Source organism: Bombina bombina, chromosome 2 (assembly GCF_027579735.1).
Source record: "Bombina bombina isolate aBomBom1 chromosome 2, aBomBom1.pri, whole genome shotgun sequence".
Lineage (NCBI taxonomy): Eukaryota > Metazoa > Chordata > Amphibia > Anura > Bombinatoridae > Bombina > Bombina bombina.
The window spans coordinates 769,257,671-769,274,381 of record NC_069500.1 but is presented as its reverse complement, the minus strand read 5'-3'; the positions used below and the strand labels follow the sequence as shown (position 1 = coordinate 769,274,381).

Sequence of the window (16,711 nt, the reverse complement as noted above, 5' to 3'; positions counted from 1 at the left end):
GATCACCAAGATGCTACAATGAGCTGCGTAGCTCAAGCGTATAGTGTATGCTTCCAATGATATCATCATAACTCCTTTGGTTAAATTATTTAGTAAAAGAAATGACACTGCAGCCTACAAAATGATGCAAGGACAGTGTAGGGTCATTTTGAACTCTAGTGGGACTACCATGGGGTTATAAAAAAAAAAAAAAGCCCACCAGATGCTGTATAAGCGTGCTGCCTCCTTGCACTGCCCAATATAGACTCAGATAAGGCTCTTTGGCAATATATGAAAGAATAGTACTGGGGCATTACTCTAAGGAGCACTGTGCCTAACTGTTATTGGACAAGGAGCAATCATGGGAATAACAGATGTATTTCTGTTTAAAATCTAGTGGAGGTAGAATGACTACACAGGATTACAATGTGGAGCATATACAGTTACAATTACTGTAATTAATTCATTTTTTTCTATACTTGTATATGCTTATTTTAAATGATATTCTTCTGCATGTAAAATCAATGAAATCTTGTTTTCATTTCCAGGTTTCTTCACTTGCTCATAAAGATAATTTTCATCAATGAATTTCCTCTCTGATATTTTGTTTTCACCAAAAAAAGAAAAGAAAACAACAACATATAATGTCTATAATAAAATGAAACATTTTATTTTATAAATTATATTTAAAAATTACCTTCTAGAATAGTTTTTTTTTTAAAACAAACTGGGGATATTTATTTTTTTCTTATTCTATATTTTTGAAACCCTGTGCTCAGATCAGAAAAAATAAAGTATTAATCAAGCATGTGATGAGGTAAAAGTATCATATATGAAGAGAATAGTGAATATTACTGCTGTCATTACGTTACTTGCAGTTATAAGCTTATAATACCCAGTCAGGTTGGTGCAAATATGTATTATATGTAATTTCATACATACCATAAAATTAGCCACATGTCTAAACTGCAAGCCATTGCACGGCTGAGGCTCAATTGCACAATTAAAGGCAAACTGCAATGTGATTACAGAAACATGAGGCATAAAGGATTGAAAATGCTCAGTCATTGGCATAAAACAAGACAACAAAAAAAAGAATACTGGTGTGTTTGGCTTGTGCTGTTCCTCCAGGATACACCCCAGGAATTTAGTGTGGCAACTTCCCCAAAATGTCACAGCTGAAGCAATAAACAAAAATGAATTACAACTACACTCTGGGCTACAGGCAGTAAGTTGAGTACTCAATCACAAACATCTCCCAAATATTAGTTTAGGAACCCAGTTACTGATATTAAAATGCAAGGCCAGACCGGGATGAATTTGGTATAGAAAGATATCAAGATCCGTTATGGCCTGACTGTGCTAAAGTGTTAGTGCAACATGCGCTTAAACTTTTTTGCAGCAAAAGGGTTTCAGTTTAGGGATTAATACACCATCTCCTCACCCTTACCATACTGAAAACCTTTATATGTCTGTGTGATTCGTGTCTGCAGCAGGGTTCATTCTGATAAATGCAGAGTCAACATTTGTCAGTCAAATAGACTGGCAGGGCCTTCAGTTTTTCAGGAAGGATTCTCTTTTAGCTCATCTGTTACAAGGACAATCCCAAAGAGCAGCCAAACTGCTAACAGGCATTCTTTGTCCTCAGGTAGCTCTACCTCTGAATTGAAGATGATCGTTGCAACTTCTTGAGTAGAATCTGTGTCAGATCAAAAGTGGTGAAGCTGATACCAACAGCCACTGGACCTTTGACCCAATTCATACTAAGCCCTTTGAAGAGTCCACGGATTACTCCCTCCTCTGCCACCACCTCACGCATGGTACCCAGGATGGAGCTGTATGTGTGTCCTGTCACACCTGCTGTCTGCATCCGCCTTCTCACCACATCAAGTGGATAGGAGGCTGACTGACCTAGGAGTCCAGCACAGGCCCCAAAAATTAGACGTTCAAACGTGTACGGCTGTGTCCTGCCACTTTTCTCTGGAATAAGAGGTAAAAACAAATGCTTAATAAGTTACATGTGTACCATTCAAGAGGAAAGTGTAATAACATACTAACAGCTAGTGCGTGTGTGTAAAGTGTAATACCATACGAACAGCTAGTGCGTGTGTGTAAAGTGTAATACCATACTAACAGCTAATGCGTGTGTGTAAAGTGTAATACCATACTAACAGCTAATGCGTGTGTGTAAAGTGTAATACCATACTAACAGCTAGTGTGTGTGTGTAAAGTGTAATACCATACTAACAGCTAGTGTGTGTGTGTAAAGTGTAATACCATACTAACAGCTAGTGTGTGTGTGTAAAGTGTAATACCATATTAACAGCTAGTGTGTGTGTGTAAAGTGTAATACCATACTAACAGCTAGTGTAATTGCGTAAAGTGCAATACCATACTAACAGCTAGTGTGTAAAATGTAATACCATACTAACAACTAGTGTGTGTGTGTAAAGTGTAATACCATACTACCAGCTAATGCGTGTGTAAAGTGTAATACCATACTAACAGCTAGTGTGTGTGTGTAAAGTGTAATACCATACTAACAGCTAGTGTGTGTGTGTAAAGTGTAATACCATACTAACAGCTAGTGTAATTGTGTAAAATGCAATACCATACTAACAGCTAGTGTGTAAAGTGTAATACCATACTAACAGCTAGTGTGTGTGTAAAGTGCAATACCATACTAACAGCTAATGCGTGTGTAAAGTGTAATACCATACTAACAGCTAGTGTGTGTGTAAAGTGTAATACCATACTAACAGCTAGTGTGTGTGTAAAGTGCAATACCATACTAACAGCTAGTGTGTGTGTAAAGTGCAATACCATACTAACAGCTAGTGTGTGTGTAAAGTGCAATACCATACTAACAGCTGTGTGTGCAAAGTGTAATACCATACTAACAAATACCATGCTACAGCTAGTGTGTGTGTAAAGTTTAATACCCTACTAACAGCAAATTTTACTTAGCCTTTTCTGCAGACAATTCCTTTTGATCAATGTCCTTATAAATGTTATCCATACAGAGGAAGGAGGCTAAATAAATTATTGTTGAATACGCAGCAACAGTAAATATTGATAGAAATGAATGTGGTTATTAAACCTTGTGATGTACAGTGTGTAGACGGAGATCAGACACTGCATTATATACACAGTCTATGTGTGTGTGTGTGTGTGAGGGGAATCAGACTATGTACTGCATATGCTTGTAATAAGATCATGCCGTGTGTTGTACAGAGTTTGTGTGGGAGATAAAACTGTATTGCACAATGTGTAAGAGGAGAGATAAGATGCTTGTACAGAAGTGAAACAAAACTTACCAGCATGCATCTTTTTTAGGGATTCATAGGTGAAGAAACTGATTCCTGCATAGGGGATAACCCCAAGAATTGTTGGGGCAAATCCTCTGTACAAAGTCTTCAGACCCTCTTCTCTTGACATTCTTACGAAGACATGCATTATGTTACTGTACCTTTTTTTAATTAAAAAGAAAAAAAACAAACAAAAAAACCCATTAATACTGGATTAAAAACTGCATTACTTTAAAAATATCCTTTAAACCCTTCACTACCAGGAAATTTGCCCAAAGTACCAGAGAAATGTTTCCATTTTTGCTATCACTCAGTTTAAACAGACAGAGCTTTTGATTTTTTTGATTTACCTATGAAAACTATATATATATATATATATATATATATATATATATATATATATATATATATATTAAATTAGACAACCCAAGAAATTGATCTAGGCCCATTTTGGTATATTTGATGCAACTATTTTGCTCCCAGATACAATCATATAAAATAAAAAAATTGTTAAATTATGTATACAGTACTACTGCGGTTATATGATAACAGGTTGTAAAAGCTTCTCTGGGATCCCCTTTGTTCAGAAATAGCATGCTTTTTGGCAATAAGAATGCTGCTAAATGCAGCTGCGCACCATACTTGAAATTCCTGGCAAGGAAGAGGTAAAAAGTTAGCTTGTAATGTTAGCTTTGGATGCAGAGTACCATCCCACCTGACATCACCTACTCCATGATCCCTACCTGATCCCTCCCAAACAGCTCTCTTCCCTCCCTCCCCCCCACTGATCACCACCATCTTAGGTACTGGCAGAAGGTCTGCCAGTATGCAGTTTATGGCTTTTTTAAATAAAAATAAAAAATTAAAATTAATATATAGTGATCCCTCCTCAACCCTTACACTTCCCTGATTCCCTTCCCAAATAGCTCTATAACCCTCCTCCCTAATACTAGTGGAAGCCATCTTAGGTAATGGCAGCTGTCTGCCAGTACCCAGTTTATATGCCTTTTTTATTTATTTATGGTTTTTTTCTTTAGTGTAGTGGTGCTCCCTACCTCCTCCCTCCCAATGATCTTTATTTAGCGTACCTCCCCTTTCATTTCCCCTTTTGCCTTAGTGTAGTTTCCCATCCCTCCCTCCAACAAAATGTCTGTAGCGTAGGACCCATCCCACTCCCTCCCTGTATACCTACCTAATAATAATTTAGTCCGCAACACTGCCTTATCCTGATGAAAAATCAGAAAAGGAGATTCACAAGAAAACAGAATTTATGCTTACCTGATAAATTACTTTCTCTAACGGTGTGTCCGGTCCACGGCGTCATCCATTACTTGTGGGATATTCTCCTCCCCCACAGGGAAAGGCAAGGAGAGCACACAGCAAGAGCTGTCCATATAGTCCCTCCCAGGCTCCGCCCCCCCAGTCATTCGACCGACGGTTAGGAGAAAAAAAAGGAGAAACTATAGGGTGCCGTGGTGACTGTAGTGTATAGAGAGAGAAATTTTTCAAACCTGATTAAAAAACCAGGGCGGGCCGTGGGCCGGACACACCGTTGGAGAAAGTAATTTATCAGGTAAGCATAAATTCTGTTTTCTCCAACATTGGTGTGTCCGGTCCACGGCGTCATCCATTACTTGTGGGAACCAATACCAAAGCTTTAGGACACGGATGAAGGGAGGGAGCAAATCAGGTTACCTAAACAGAAGGCACCACGGCTTGCAAAACCTTTCTCCCAAAAATAGCCTCCAAAGAAGCAAAAAGTATCAAATTTGTAGAATTTGGCAAAAGTGTGCAGAGAAGACCAAGTTGCTGCCTCACATATCTGATCAACAGAAGCCTCGTTCTTGAAGGCCCATGTGGAAGCCACAGCCCTAGTAGAGTGAGCTGTGATTCATTCAGGAGGCTGCCATCCGGCAGTCTCATAAGCCAATCGGATAATGCTTTTCAGCCAGAAAGAAAGAGAGGTAGCAGTAGCTTTTTGTCCTCTCCTCTTACCAGAATAAACGACAAACAAAAAAGAAGTTTTGTCTGAAATCCTTTGTTGCTTCTAAATAGAACTTTAAAGCACGGACTACATCTAAATGGTGTAACAAATGTTCCTTCTTTGAAACTGGATTCGGACACAAAGAAGGGACAACTATTTCCTGGTTAATATTCTTGTTGGAAACAACTTTTGGAAGAAAACCAGGCTTGGTACGCAAAACAACCTTATCTGAATGGAACACCAGATAGGGTGGATCACACTGCAAAGCAGATAGTTCAGAAACTCTTCTAGCAGAAGAAATAGCAACCAAAAACAGAACTTTCCAAGATAGTAACTTGATATCTATGGAATGTAAGGGTTCAAATGGAACCCCTTGAAGAACTGAAAAAACTAAATTTAGACTCCAGGGAGGAGTCAAAGGTCTGTAAACAGGTTTGATTCTGACCAAAGCCTGTACAAAAGCTTGAACATCTGGCACAGCTGCCAGTCGTCTGTGTAACAAGACAGATAAAGCAGATCTCTGTCCTTTTAGAGAACTCGCTGACAATCCCTTATCCAAACCTTCTTGTTAGAAAGGAGAGGATCCTGGGAATATTAATCCATGAGAATCCCTTGGATTCACACCAACAGATATATCCTTTCCATATCCATTACCATTTTAGTATCTATCACTGAATCTGAAAACCCGCGCTTGGATAAAATCAAGCGTTCAATTTCCAAGCAGTCAGCTGGAGAGAAACTAGATTTGGATGTTCGAATGGACCTTGCACTAGAAGATCCTGTCTCAAAGGTAGCTTCCATGGTGGAGCCGATGACATATTCACCAGGTCTGCATACCAAGTCCTGCGTGGCCACGCAGGAGCTATCAGAATCACTGAGGCCTTCTCCTGTTTGATCCTGGCTACAAGCCTGGGAAGGAGAGGGAACGGTGGAAATGCATAAGCTAGGTTGAACGACCAAGGCGTCACTAATGCATCCACTAGAGTCGCCTTGGGATCCCTGGATCTGGACCCGTAGCAAGGAACCATGAAGTTCTGACGAGACGCCATCAGATCCATGTCTGGAATGTCCCATAATTGAGTCAACTGGGCAAAAACCTCCGGGTGGAGTTCCCACTCCCCCGGATGGAAAGTCTGACGACTCAGATAATCCGCCTCCCAGTTGTCTACTCCTGGGATGTGAATTGCAGATAGATGGCAGGAGTGATCCTCCACCCATTTGATGATCTTGGATACCTCTCTCATCGCCAAGGAACTCTTTGTTCCTCCCTGATGGTTGATGTGAGCTACAGTCGTCATGTTGTCTGACTGGAATCTTATGAATCCGGCCTTCGCTAGTTGAGGCCAAGCCCGGAGAGCATTGAATATCCCTCTCAGTTCCAGGATGTTTATCGGGAGAAGAGACTCTTCCCGAGACCATAGACCCTGAGCTTTCAGGGAATCCCAGACCGCGCCCCAGCCTAATAGACTGGCGTCGGTCGTGACAATGACCCACTCTGGTCTGCGGAAACTCATTCCCTGAGACAGGTGATCCTGTGACAACCACCAACGGAGTGAGTCTCTGGTCATCTGGTCTACTTGAATCTTTGGAGACAAGTCTGTATAGTCCCCATTCCACTGCTTGAGCATGTACAGGTCTTACATGAATTTGAGCAAAAGGAACTATGTCCATTGCTGCAACCATCAACCCTACTACTACCATGCACTGAGCTATGGAAGGCTGCAGAATAGAGTGAAGAACTTGACAAGCTTTAGAAGCTTTGACTTTCTGACTTTTGTCAGGAAGATCTTCATTTTTAAAGAATCTATTATCGTTCCCAAGAAGGGAACTCTTGTCGACGGAGACAGGGAACTCTTTTCTACGTTCACCTTCCACCCATGAGATATGAGAAAGGCTAGAACAATGTCTGTATGAGCCTTTGCTTTGGAAAGAGACGACGTTTGGATTAGAATGTCGTCCAGATAAGGTGCCACTGCAATACCCCTTGGTCTTAGAACCTCTAGAAGGGACCCTAGCACCTTTGTGAAAATCCTTGGATGATCTTTGTGGATAGGAATATGTAGATACGCATCCTTTAAATCCACGGTAGTCATAAATTTACCCTCCTGGATTGTAGATAAAATTGTTCGAATGGTTTCCATTTGAACGATGGAACTCTGAGAAATTTGTTTCGAATTTTTAAATCCAGAATTGGTCTGAAAATTCCCTCTTTCTTGGGAACTACAAACAGATTTGAGTAAAACCCCCGACCTTGTTCCACAGTTGGAACTGGGTGTATCACTCCCATCTTTAACAGGTCTTCTACACAATGTAAGAATGCCTGTCTCTTTATTTGGTTTGAAGATAAGTTAGACATGTGGAACCTTCCCCTTGAGGGTAGTTCCTTGAACTCCAGAAGAAAACCCTGAGAGACTATTTCTAGTGTCCAGGGATCCTGAACATCTCTTGCCTAAGCCTGAGCAAAGAGAGAGAGTCTGCCCCCTACTAGATCCGGTCCCGGATCGGGGGCTACCCCTTCATGCTGTTTTGGTAGCAGCAGCAGGCTTCTTGGCCTGTTTACCCTTGTTCCAGCCTTGCATTGATTTCCAAGCTGGTTTAGTCTGGGAAGCGTTACCCTCTTGTCTAGAGGCTGCCGAGTTGGAAGCCGGTCCGTTCCTGAAATTGCGAATGGAACGAAAATTGGACTTATTCTTAGCCTTGAAAGGTTTATCTTGTGGGAGGGCATGGCCCTTTCCCTCAGTGATGTCTGAAATAATCTCTTTCAATTCTGGCCCAAAAAGGGTCCTACCTTTGAAAGGGGTATTAAGCAATTTTGTCTTGGAAGATACATCCGCCGACCAAGACTTTAGCCAGAGCGCTCTACGCGCCCCAATTGTAAACCCTGAATTTTTCGCCGCTAACCTCGCTAACTGCAAAGCGGTGTCTAAAATAAAGGAATTAGCTAACTTAAGTGCGTGAATTCTGTCCATGACTTCCTCATACGGAGTCTCCCTACTGAGCGACTTTTCCAGTTCCTCGAACCAGAACCACGCCGCTGTAGTGACAGGAATAATGCACGAGATAGGTTAAAGGAGGTAACCTTGCTGTACAAAAATCTTTTTAAGCAAACCCTCCAATTTTTTATCCATAGGATCTGTGAAAGCACAATTGCCCTCAATAGGAATGGTCGTGCGCTTGGCTAAAGTAGAAACTGCCCCCTCGACCTTAGGGACTGTTTGCTATGTGTCCTTCCTGGGGTCGACCATAGGGAACAATTTCTTAAATATAGGAGGAGGGACAAAAGGTATGCCTGGCTTCTCCCACTCCTTATTCACTATGTCCGCCACCCGTTTAGGTATCGGAAAAGCATCAGGGTGCACCGGGACCTCAAGGAACTTGTCCATCTTGCACAATTTTTCTGGGTTGACCAGATTGTCACAATCATCCAGAGTAGATAGCACCTCCTTAAGAGCGGAGATGCTCTAATTTTGATTTAAATGTCACAACATCAGGTTCTGCCTGCTGAGAAATTCTTCCTGTATCAGAAATTTCCCCATCTGACAAACCCTCCCTCACTGCCACTTCAGATTGGTGTGAGGGTATGACAGAAAAATTATCATCAGCGCCCTCCTGCTCTACAGTGTTTAAAACAGAGCAATCGCGCTTTCTCTGAAATGCTGGCATTTTGGATAAAATATTAGCTATGGAGTTATCCATTACTGCCGTCAATTGCTGCATAGTAACAAGCATTGGCGCGCTAGAAGTACTAGGGGTCGCCTACGCGGGCATAACTGGTATAGACACAGAAGGAGATGATGTAGAACTATGTCTACTTCCTTCATCTGAGGAATCATCCTGGGCAACTTTACAATTTGTGACAGTACTGTCCTTACTTTGTTTGGACGCTATGGCACAATTATCACACATATTTGAAGGGAGAACCACATTGGCTACCATACATACAGAACATGATCTATCTGAAGGTACAGACATGTTAAACAGGCTTAAACTGGTTAATAAAGCACAAAAACCGTTTTAAAACAAAACCGTTACTGTCTCTTTAAATGTTAAACAGGGCACACTTTATTACTGAATATGTGAAAAACTATGAAGGAATTATCCAATCTTTACCAAATTTTCACCACAGTGTCTAAATGCATTCAAAGTATTGCACCCCAATTTTCAAGCTGTTAACCCTTAAAATGTGGAAACCGGAGCCGTTTTTAATTTTAACCCCCTTACAGTCCCAGCTACAGCCTTTGCTGCGACTTCACCAATCCCAGGGGGGTATATGATATCAAATGAAGCCTTCTAGGAACGTTTTTAGTGGATTCCAGACCCACACACATGCAGCTGCATGTACTGTACTCAAAAGTAACTGCACAGTAATGGCACAAAAATGAGGCTCTGCCTACTACAGAGAAAGGCCCTTCCTGACTGGGAAGGTGTCTTAACAAGTGCCTGGTGCTAAAAACGTTCCCCAATGTTATAAAAGTGTGAAATACAACTTCAAACTGCATATAATACTTAAATAAAGCAATCGATTTAGCCCTTAAGAGTGTCTACCAGTGTATAGCCCATAATAAGCCCTTTATTCTGTTTGAGACTAAGAAAATGGCTTACCAATCCCCATGAGGGGAAAATGACAGCCTTCCAGCATTACACAGTCTTGTTAGAAAAATGGCTAGTCATACCTTGAGCAGAAAAGTCTGCAAACTGTTCCCCCCAACTGAAGTTCTCTCATCTCAACAGTCCTGTGTGGGAACAGCAACTGATTTTAGTTACTGTCTGCTAAAATCATAATCCTCTTTTAAACAGAACTCTTCATCTATTTCTGTTTCAGAGTAAATAGTACATACCAGCACTATTTTAAAATAACAAACTCTTGATAGAAGAATAAAAAACAGAATTTATGTTTACCTGATAAATTACTTTCTCCAACGGTGTGTCCGGTCCACGGCGTCATCCTTACTTGTGGGATATTCTCTTCCCCAACAGGAAATGGCAAAGAGCCCAGCAAAGCTGGTCACATGATCCCTCCTAGGCTCCGCCTACCCCAGTCATTCGACCGACGTTAAGGAGGAATATTTGCATAGGAGAAACCATATAGTACCGTGGTGACTGTAGTTAAAGAAAATAAATTATCAGACCTGATTAAAAAAACCAGGGCGGGCCGTGGACCGGACACACCGTTGGAGAAAGTAATTTATCAGGTAAACATAAATTCTGTTTTCTCCAACATAGGTGTGTCCGGTCCACGGCGTCATCCTTACTTGTGGGAACCAATACCAAAGCTTTAGGACACGGATGAAGGGAGGGAGCAAATCAGGTCACCTAAATGGAAGGCACCACGGCTTGCAAAACCTTTCTCCCAAAAATAGCCTCAGAAGAAGCAAAAGTATCAAACTTGTAAAATTTGGTAAAAGTGTGCAGTGAAGACCAAGTCGCTGCCCTACATATCTGATCAACAGAAGCCTCGTTCTTGAAGGCCCATGTGGAAGCCACAGCCCTAGTGGAATGAGCCGTGATTCTTTCGGGAGGCTGCCGTCCGGCAGTCTCGTAAGCCAATCTGATGATGCTTTTAATACAAAAAGAGAGAGAGGTAGAAGTTGCTTTTTGACCTCTCCTTTTACCGGAATAAACAACAAACAAGGAAGATGTTTGACTAAAATCCTTTGTAGCATCTAAATAGAATTTTAGAGCGCGAACAACATCCAGATTGTGCAACAAACGTTCCTTCTTTGACACTGGTTTCGGACACAGAGAAGGTACGATAATCTCCTGGTTAATGTTTTTGTTAGAAACAACTTTTGGAAGAAAACCAGGTTTAGTACGTAAAACCACCTTATCTGCATGGAACACCAGATAAGGAGGAGAACACTGCAGAGCAGATAATTCTGAAACTCTTCTAGCAGAAGAAATCGCAACTAAAAACAAAACTTTCCAAGATAATAACTTAATATCAACGGAATGTAAGGGTTCAAACGGAACCCCCTGAAGAACTGAAAGAACTAAGTTGAGACTCCAAGGAGGAGTCAAAGGTTTGTAAACAGGCTTAATTCTAACCAGAGCCTGAACAAAGGCTTGAACATCTGGCACAGCTGCCAGCTTTTTGTGAAGTAACACAGACAAGGCAGAAATCTGTCCCTTCAGGGAACTAGCAGATAATCCTTTTTCCAATCCTTCTTGAAGGAAGGATAGAATCTTAGGAATCTTAACCTTGTCCCAAGGGAATCCTTTAGATTCACACCAACAGATATATTTTTTCCAAATTTTGTGGTAAATCTTTCTAGTTACAGGCTTTCTGGCCTGAACAAGAGTATCGATAACAGAATCTGAGAACCCTCGCTTCGATAAGATCAAGCGTTCAATCTCCAAGCAGTCAGCTGGAGTGAAACCAGATTCGGATGTTCGAACGGACCCTGAACAAGAAGGTCTCGTCTCAAAGGTAGCTTCCAAGGTGGAGCCGATGACATATTCACCAGATCTGCATACCAAGTCCTGCGTGGCCACGCAGGAGCTATCAAGATCACCGACGCCCTCTCCTGATTGATCCTGGCTACCAGCCTGGGGATGAGAGGAAACGGCGGGAACACATAAGCTAGTTTGAAGGTCCAAGGTGCTACTAGTGCATCCACTAGAGCCGCCTTGGGATCCCTGGATCTGGACCCGTAGCAAGGAACTTTGAAGTTCTGACGAGAGGCCATCAGATCCATGTCTGGAATGCCCCACAGCTGAGTGACTTGGGCAAAGATTTCCGGATGGAGTTCCCACTCCCCCGGATGCAATGTCTGACGACTCAGAAAATCCGCTTCCCAATTTTCCACTCCTGGGATGTGGATAGCAGACAGGTGGCAGGAGTGAGACTCCGCCCATAGAATGATTTTGGTCACTTCTTCCATCGCTAGGGAACTCCTTGTTCCCCCCTGATGGTTGATGTACGCAACAGTTGTCATGTTGTCTGATTGAAACCGTATGAACTTGGCCCTCGCTAGCTGAGGCCAAGCCTTGAGAGCATTGAATATCGCTCTCAGTTCCAGAATATTTATCGGTAGAAGAGATTCTTCCCGAGACCAAAGACCCTGAGCTTTCAGGGATCCCCAGACCGCGCCCCAGCCCATCAGACTGGCGTCGGTCGTGACGATGACCCACTCCGGTCTGCGGAATGTCATCCCTTGTGACAGGTTGTCCAGGGACAGCCACCAACGGAGTGAGTCTCTGGTCCTCTGATTTACTTGTATCTTCGGAGACAAGTCTGTATAGTCCCCATTCCACTGACTGAGCATGCACAGTTGTAATGGTCTTAGATGAATGCGCGCAAAAGGAACTATGTCCATTGCCGCTACCATCAAACCGATCACTTCCATGCACTGCGCTATGGAAGGAAGAGGAACGGAATGAAGTATCCGACAAGAGTCTAGAAGTTTTGTTTTTCTGGCCTCTGTCAGAAAAATCCTCATTTCTAAGGAGTCTATTATTGTTCCCAAGAAGGGAACCCTTGTTGACGGAGATAGAGAACTCTTTTCCACGTTCACTTTCCATCCGTGAGATCTGAGAAAGGCCAGGACAATGTCCGTGTGAGCCTTTGCTTGAGGAAGGGACGACGCTTGAATCAGAATGTCGTCCAAGTAAGGTACTACAGCAATGCCCCTTGGTCTTAGCACAGCTAGAAGGGACCCTAGTACCTTTGTGAAAATCCTTGGAGCAGTGGCTAATCCGAAAGGAAGCGCCACGAACTGGTAATGCTTGTCCAGGAATGCGAACCTTAGGAACCGATGATGTTCCTTGTGGATAGGAATATGTAGATACGCATCCTTTAAATCCACCGTGGTCATGAATTGACCTTCCTGGATGGAAGGAAGAATAGTTCGAATGGTTTCCATCTTGAACGATGGAACCTTGAGAAACTTGTTTAAGATCTTGAGATCTAAGATTGGTCTGAACGTTCCCCCTTTTTTGGGAACTATGAACAGATTGGAGTAGAACCCCATCCCTTGTTCTCTTAATGGAACAGGATGAATCACTCCCATTTTTAACAGGTCTTCTACACAATGTAAGAATGCCTGTCTTTTTATATGGTCTGAAGACAACTGAGACCTGTGGAACCTCCCCCTTGGGGGAAGCCCCTTGAATTCCAGAAGATAACCTTGGGAGACTATTTCCAGCGCCCAAGGATCCAGAACATCTCTTGCCCAAGCCTGAGCGAAGAGAGAGAGTCTGCCCCCCACCAGATCCGGTCCCGGATCGGGGGCCAACATTTCATGCTGTCTTGGTAGCAGTGGCAGGTTTCTTGGCCTGCTTTCCCTTGTTCCAGCCTTGCATTGGTCTCCAAGCTGGCTTGGCTTGAGAAGTATTACCCTCTTGCTTAGAGGACGTAGCACTTTGGGCTGGTCCGTTTCTACGAAAGGGATGAAAATTAGGTTTATTTTTTGCCTTGAAAGGCCGATCCTGAGGAAGGGCGTGGCCCTTACCCCCAGTGATATCAGAGATAATCTCTTTCAAGTCAGGGCCAAACAGCGTTTTCCCCTTGAAAGGAATGTTAAGTAGCTTGTTCTTGGAAGACGCATCAGCTGACCAAGATTTCAACCAAAGCGCTCTGCGCGCCACAATAGCAAACCCTGAATTCTTAGCCGCTAACCTAGCCAATTGCAAAGTGGCGTCTAGGGTGAAAGAATTAGCCAATTTGAGAGCATTGATTCTGTCCATAATCTCCTCATAAGGGGGAGAATCACTATCGACCGCCTTTATCAGCTCATCGAACCAGAAACATGCGGCTGTAGCTACAGGGACAATGCATGAAATAGGTTGTAGAAGGTAACCCTGCTGAACAAACATCTTTTTAAGTAAACCTTCTAATTTTTTATCCATAGGATCTTTGAAAGCACAACTATCCTCTATGGGTATAGTGGTGCGTTTGTTTAAAGTGGAAACCGCTCCCTCGACCTTGGGGACTGTCTGCCATAAGTCCTTTCTGGGGTCGACCATAGGAAACAATTTTTTAAATATGGGGGGAGGGACGAAAGGAATACCGGGCCTTTCCCATTCTTTATTAACAATGTCCGCCACCCGCTTGGGTATAGGAAAAGCTTCTGGGAGTCCCGGGACCTCTAGGAACTTGTCCATTTTACATAGTTTCTCTGGGATGACCAACTTGTCACAATCATCCAGAGTGGATAATACCTCCTTGAGCAGAATGCGGAGATGTTCCAACTTAAATTTAAACGTAATCACATCAGGTTCAGCTTGTTGAGAAATGTTCCCTGAATCAGTAATTTCTCCCTCAGACAAAACCTCCCTGGCCCCATCAGACTGGGTTAGGGGCCCTTCAGAACCATTATTATCAGCGTCGTCATGCTCTTCAGTATCTAAAACAGAGCAGTCACGCTTACGCTGGTAAGTGTTCATTTTGGCTAAAATGTTTTTGACAGAATTATCCATTACAGCCGTTAATTGTTGCATAGTAAGGAGTATTGGCGCGCTAGATGTACTAGGGGCCTCCTGAGTGGGCAAGACTCGTGTAGACGAAGGAGGGAATGATGCAGTACCATGCTTACTCCCCTCACTTTGAGGAATCATCTTGGGCATCATTGTCATTGTCACATAAATCACATTTATTTAAATGAATAGGAATTCTGGCTTCCCCACATTCAGAACACAGTCTATCTGGTAGTTCAGACATGTTAAACAGGCATAAACTTGATAACAAAGTACAAAAAACGTTTTAAAATAAAACCGTTACTGTCACTTTAAATTTTAAACTGAACACACTTTATTACTGCAATTGCGAAAAAACATGAAGGAATTGTTCAAAATTCACCAAATTTTCACCACAGTGTCTTAAAGCCTTAAAAGTATTGCACACCAAAAGCTTTAACCCTTAAAATAACGGAACCGGAGCCGTTTTTAACTTTAACCCCTTTACAGTCCCTGGTATCTGCTTTGCTGAGACCCAACCAAGCCCAAAGGGGAATACGATACCAAATGACGCCTTCAGAAAGTCTTTTCTAAGTATCAGAGCTCCTCTCACATGCGACTGCATGTCATGCCTCTCAAAAACAAGTGCGCAACACCGGCGCGAAAATGAGATTTGGGAAAGCCCCTAAATAATAAGGAGTCTAAAACAGTGCCTGCCGATATTATTATATCAAAATACCCAGATAAAATGATTCCTCAAGGCTAAATATGTGTTAATAATGAATCGATTTAGCCCAGAAAAAGTCTACAGTCTTAATAAGCCCTTGTGAAGCCCTTATTTACGATCTTTATAAACATGGCTTACCGGATCCCATAGGGAAAATGACAGCTTCCAGCATTACATCGTCTTGTTAGAATGTGTCATACCTCAAGCAGCAAGAGACTGCTCACTGTTCCCCCAACTGAAGTTAATTGCTCTCAACAGTCCTGTGTGGAACAGCCATGGATTTTAGTGACGGTTGCTAAAATCATTTTCCTCATACAAACAGAAATCTTCATCTCTTTTCTGTTTCTGAGTAAATAGTACATACCAGCACTATTTTAAAATAACAAACTCTTGATTGAATAATAAAAAACAGAATTTATGTTTACCTGATAAATTTCTTTCTCCAACGGTGTGTCCGGTCCACGGCGTCATCCTTACTTGTGGGATATTCTCTTCCCCAACAGGAAATGGCAAAGAGCCCAGCAAAGCTGGTCACATGATCCCTCCTAGGCTCCGCCTACCCCAGTCATTCGACCGACGTTAAGGAGGAATATTTGCATAGGAGAAACCATATGGTACCGTGGTGACTGTAGTTAAAGAAAATAAAATATCAGACCTGATTAAAAAAACCAGGGCGGGCCGTGGACCGGACACACCGTTGGAGAAAGAAATTTATCAGGTAAACATAAATTCTGTTTTCTCCAACATAGGTGTGTCCGGTCCACGGCGTCATCCTTACTTGTGGGAACCAATACCAAAGCTTTAGGACACGGATGAAGGGAGGGAGCAAATCAGGTCACCTAAATGGAAGGCACCACGGCTTGCAAAACCTTTCTCCCAAAAATAGCCTCAGAAGAAGCAAAAGTATCAAACTTGTAAAATTTGGTAAAAGTGTGCAGTGAAGACCAAGTCGCTGCCCTACATATCTGATCAACAGAAGCCTCGTTCTTGAAGGCCCATGTGGAAGCCACAGCCCTAGTGGAATGAGCTGTGATTCTTTCGGGAGGCTGCCGTCCGGCAGTCTCGTAAGCCAATCTGATGATGCTTTTAATCCAAAAAGAGAGAGAGGTAGAAGTTGCTTTTTGACCTCTCCTTTTACCTGAATAAACAACAAACAAGGAAGATGTTTGTCTAAAATCCTTTGTAGCATCTAAATAGAATTTTAGAGCGCGAACAACATCCAAATTGTGCAACAAACGTTCCTTCTTTGAAACTGGTTTTGGACACAGAGAAGGTACGATAATCTCCTGGTTAATGTTTTTGTTAGAAACAACTTTTGGA

The 16,711-nt window shown here is 42.4% G+C and overlaps 1 protein-coding gene across 1 annotated transcript in view; it reads right to left on the bottom strand.

Annotated features, from left to right (window-relative positions):
• Window positions 1–621: 621 nt before the first annotated feature.
• SLC25A42 (solute carrier family 25 member 42) overlaps window positions 622–16,711 on the bottom strand; it is a 428,471-nt gene continuing 412,381 nt past the window's right edge. Inside the window, exons 7-8 of the mRNA XM_053702913.1 lie at window positions 3,297–3,448; window positions 622–1,959 (exon numbers count right to left, since the gene is read on the bottom strand). Coding sequence (XP_053558888.1) covers window positions 1,634–1,959; window positions 3,297–3,448 — 478 coding nt within the window. The 3' untranslated portion in view covers window positions 622–1,633. The remainder of the gene's footprint in view (window positions 1,960–3,296; window positions 3,449–16,711) is intronic.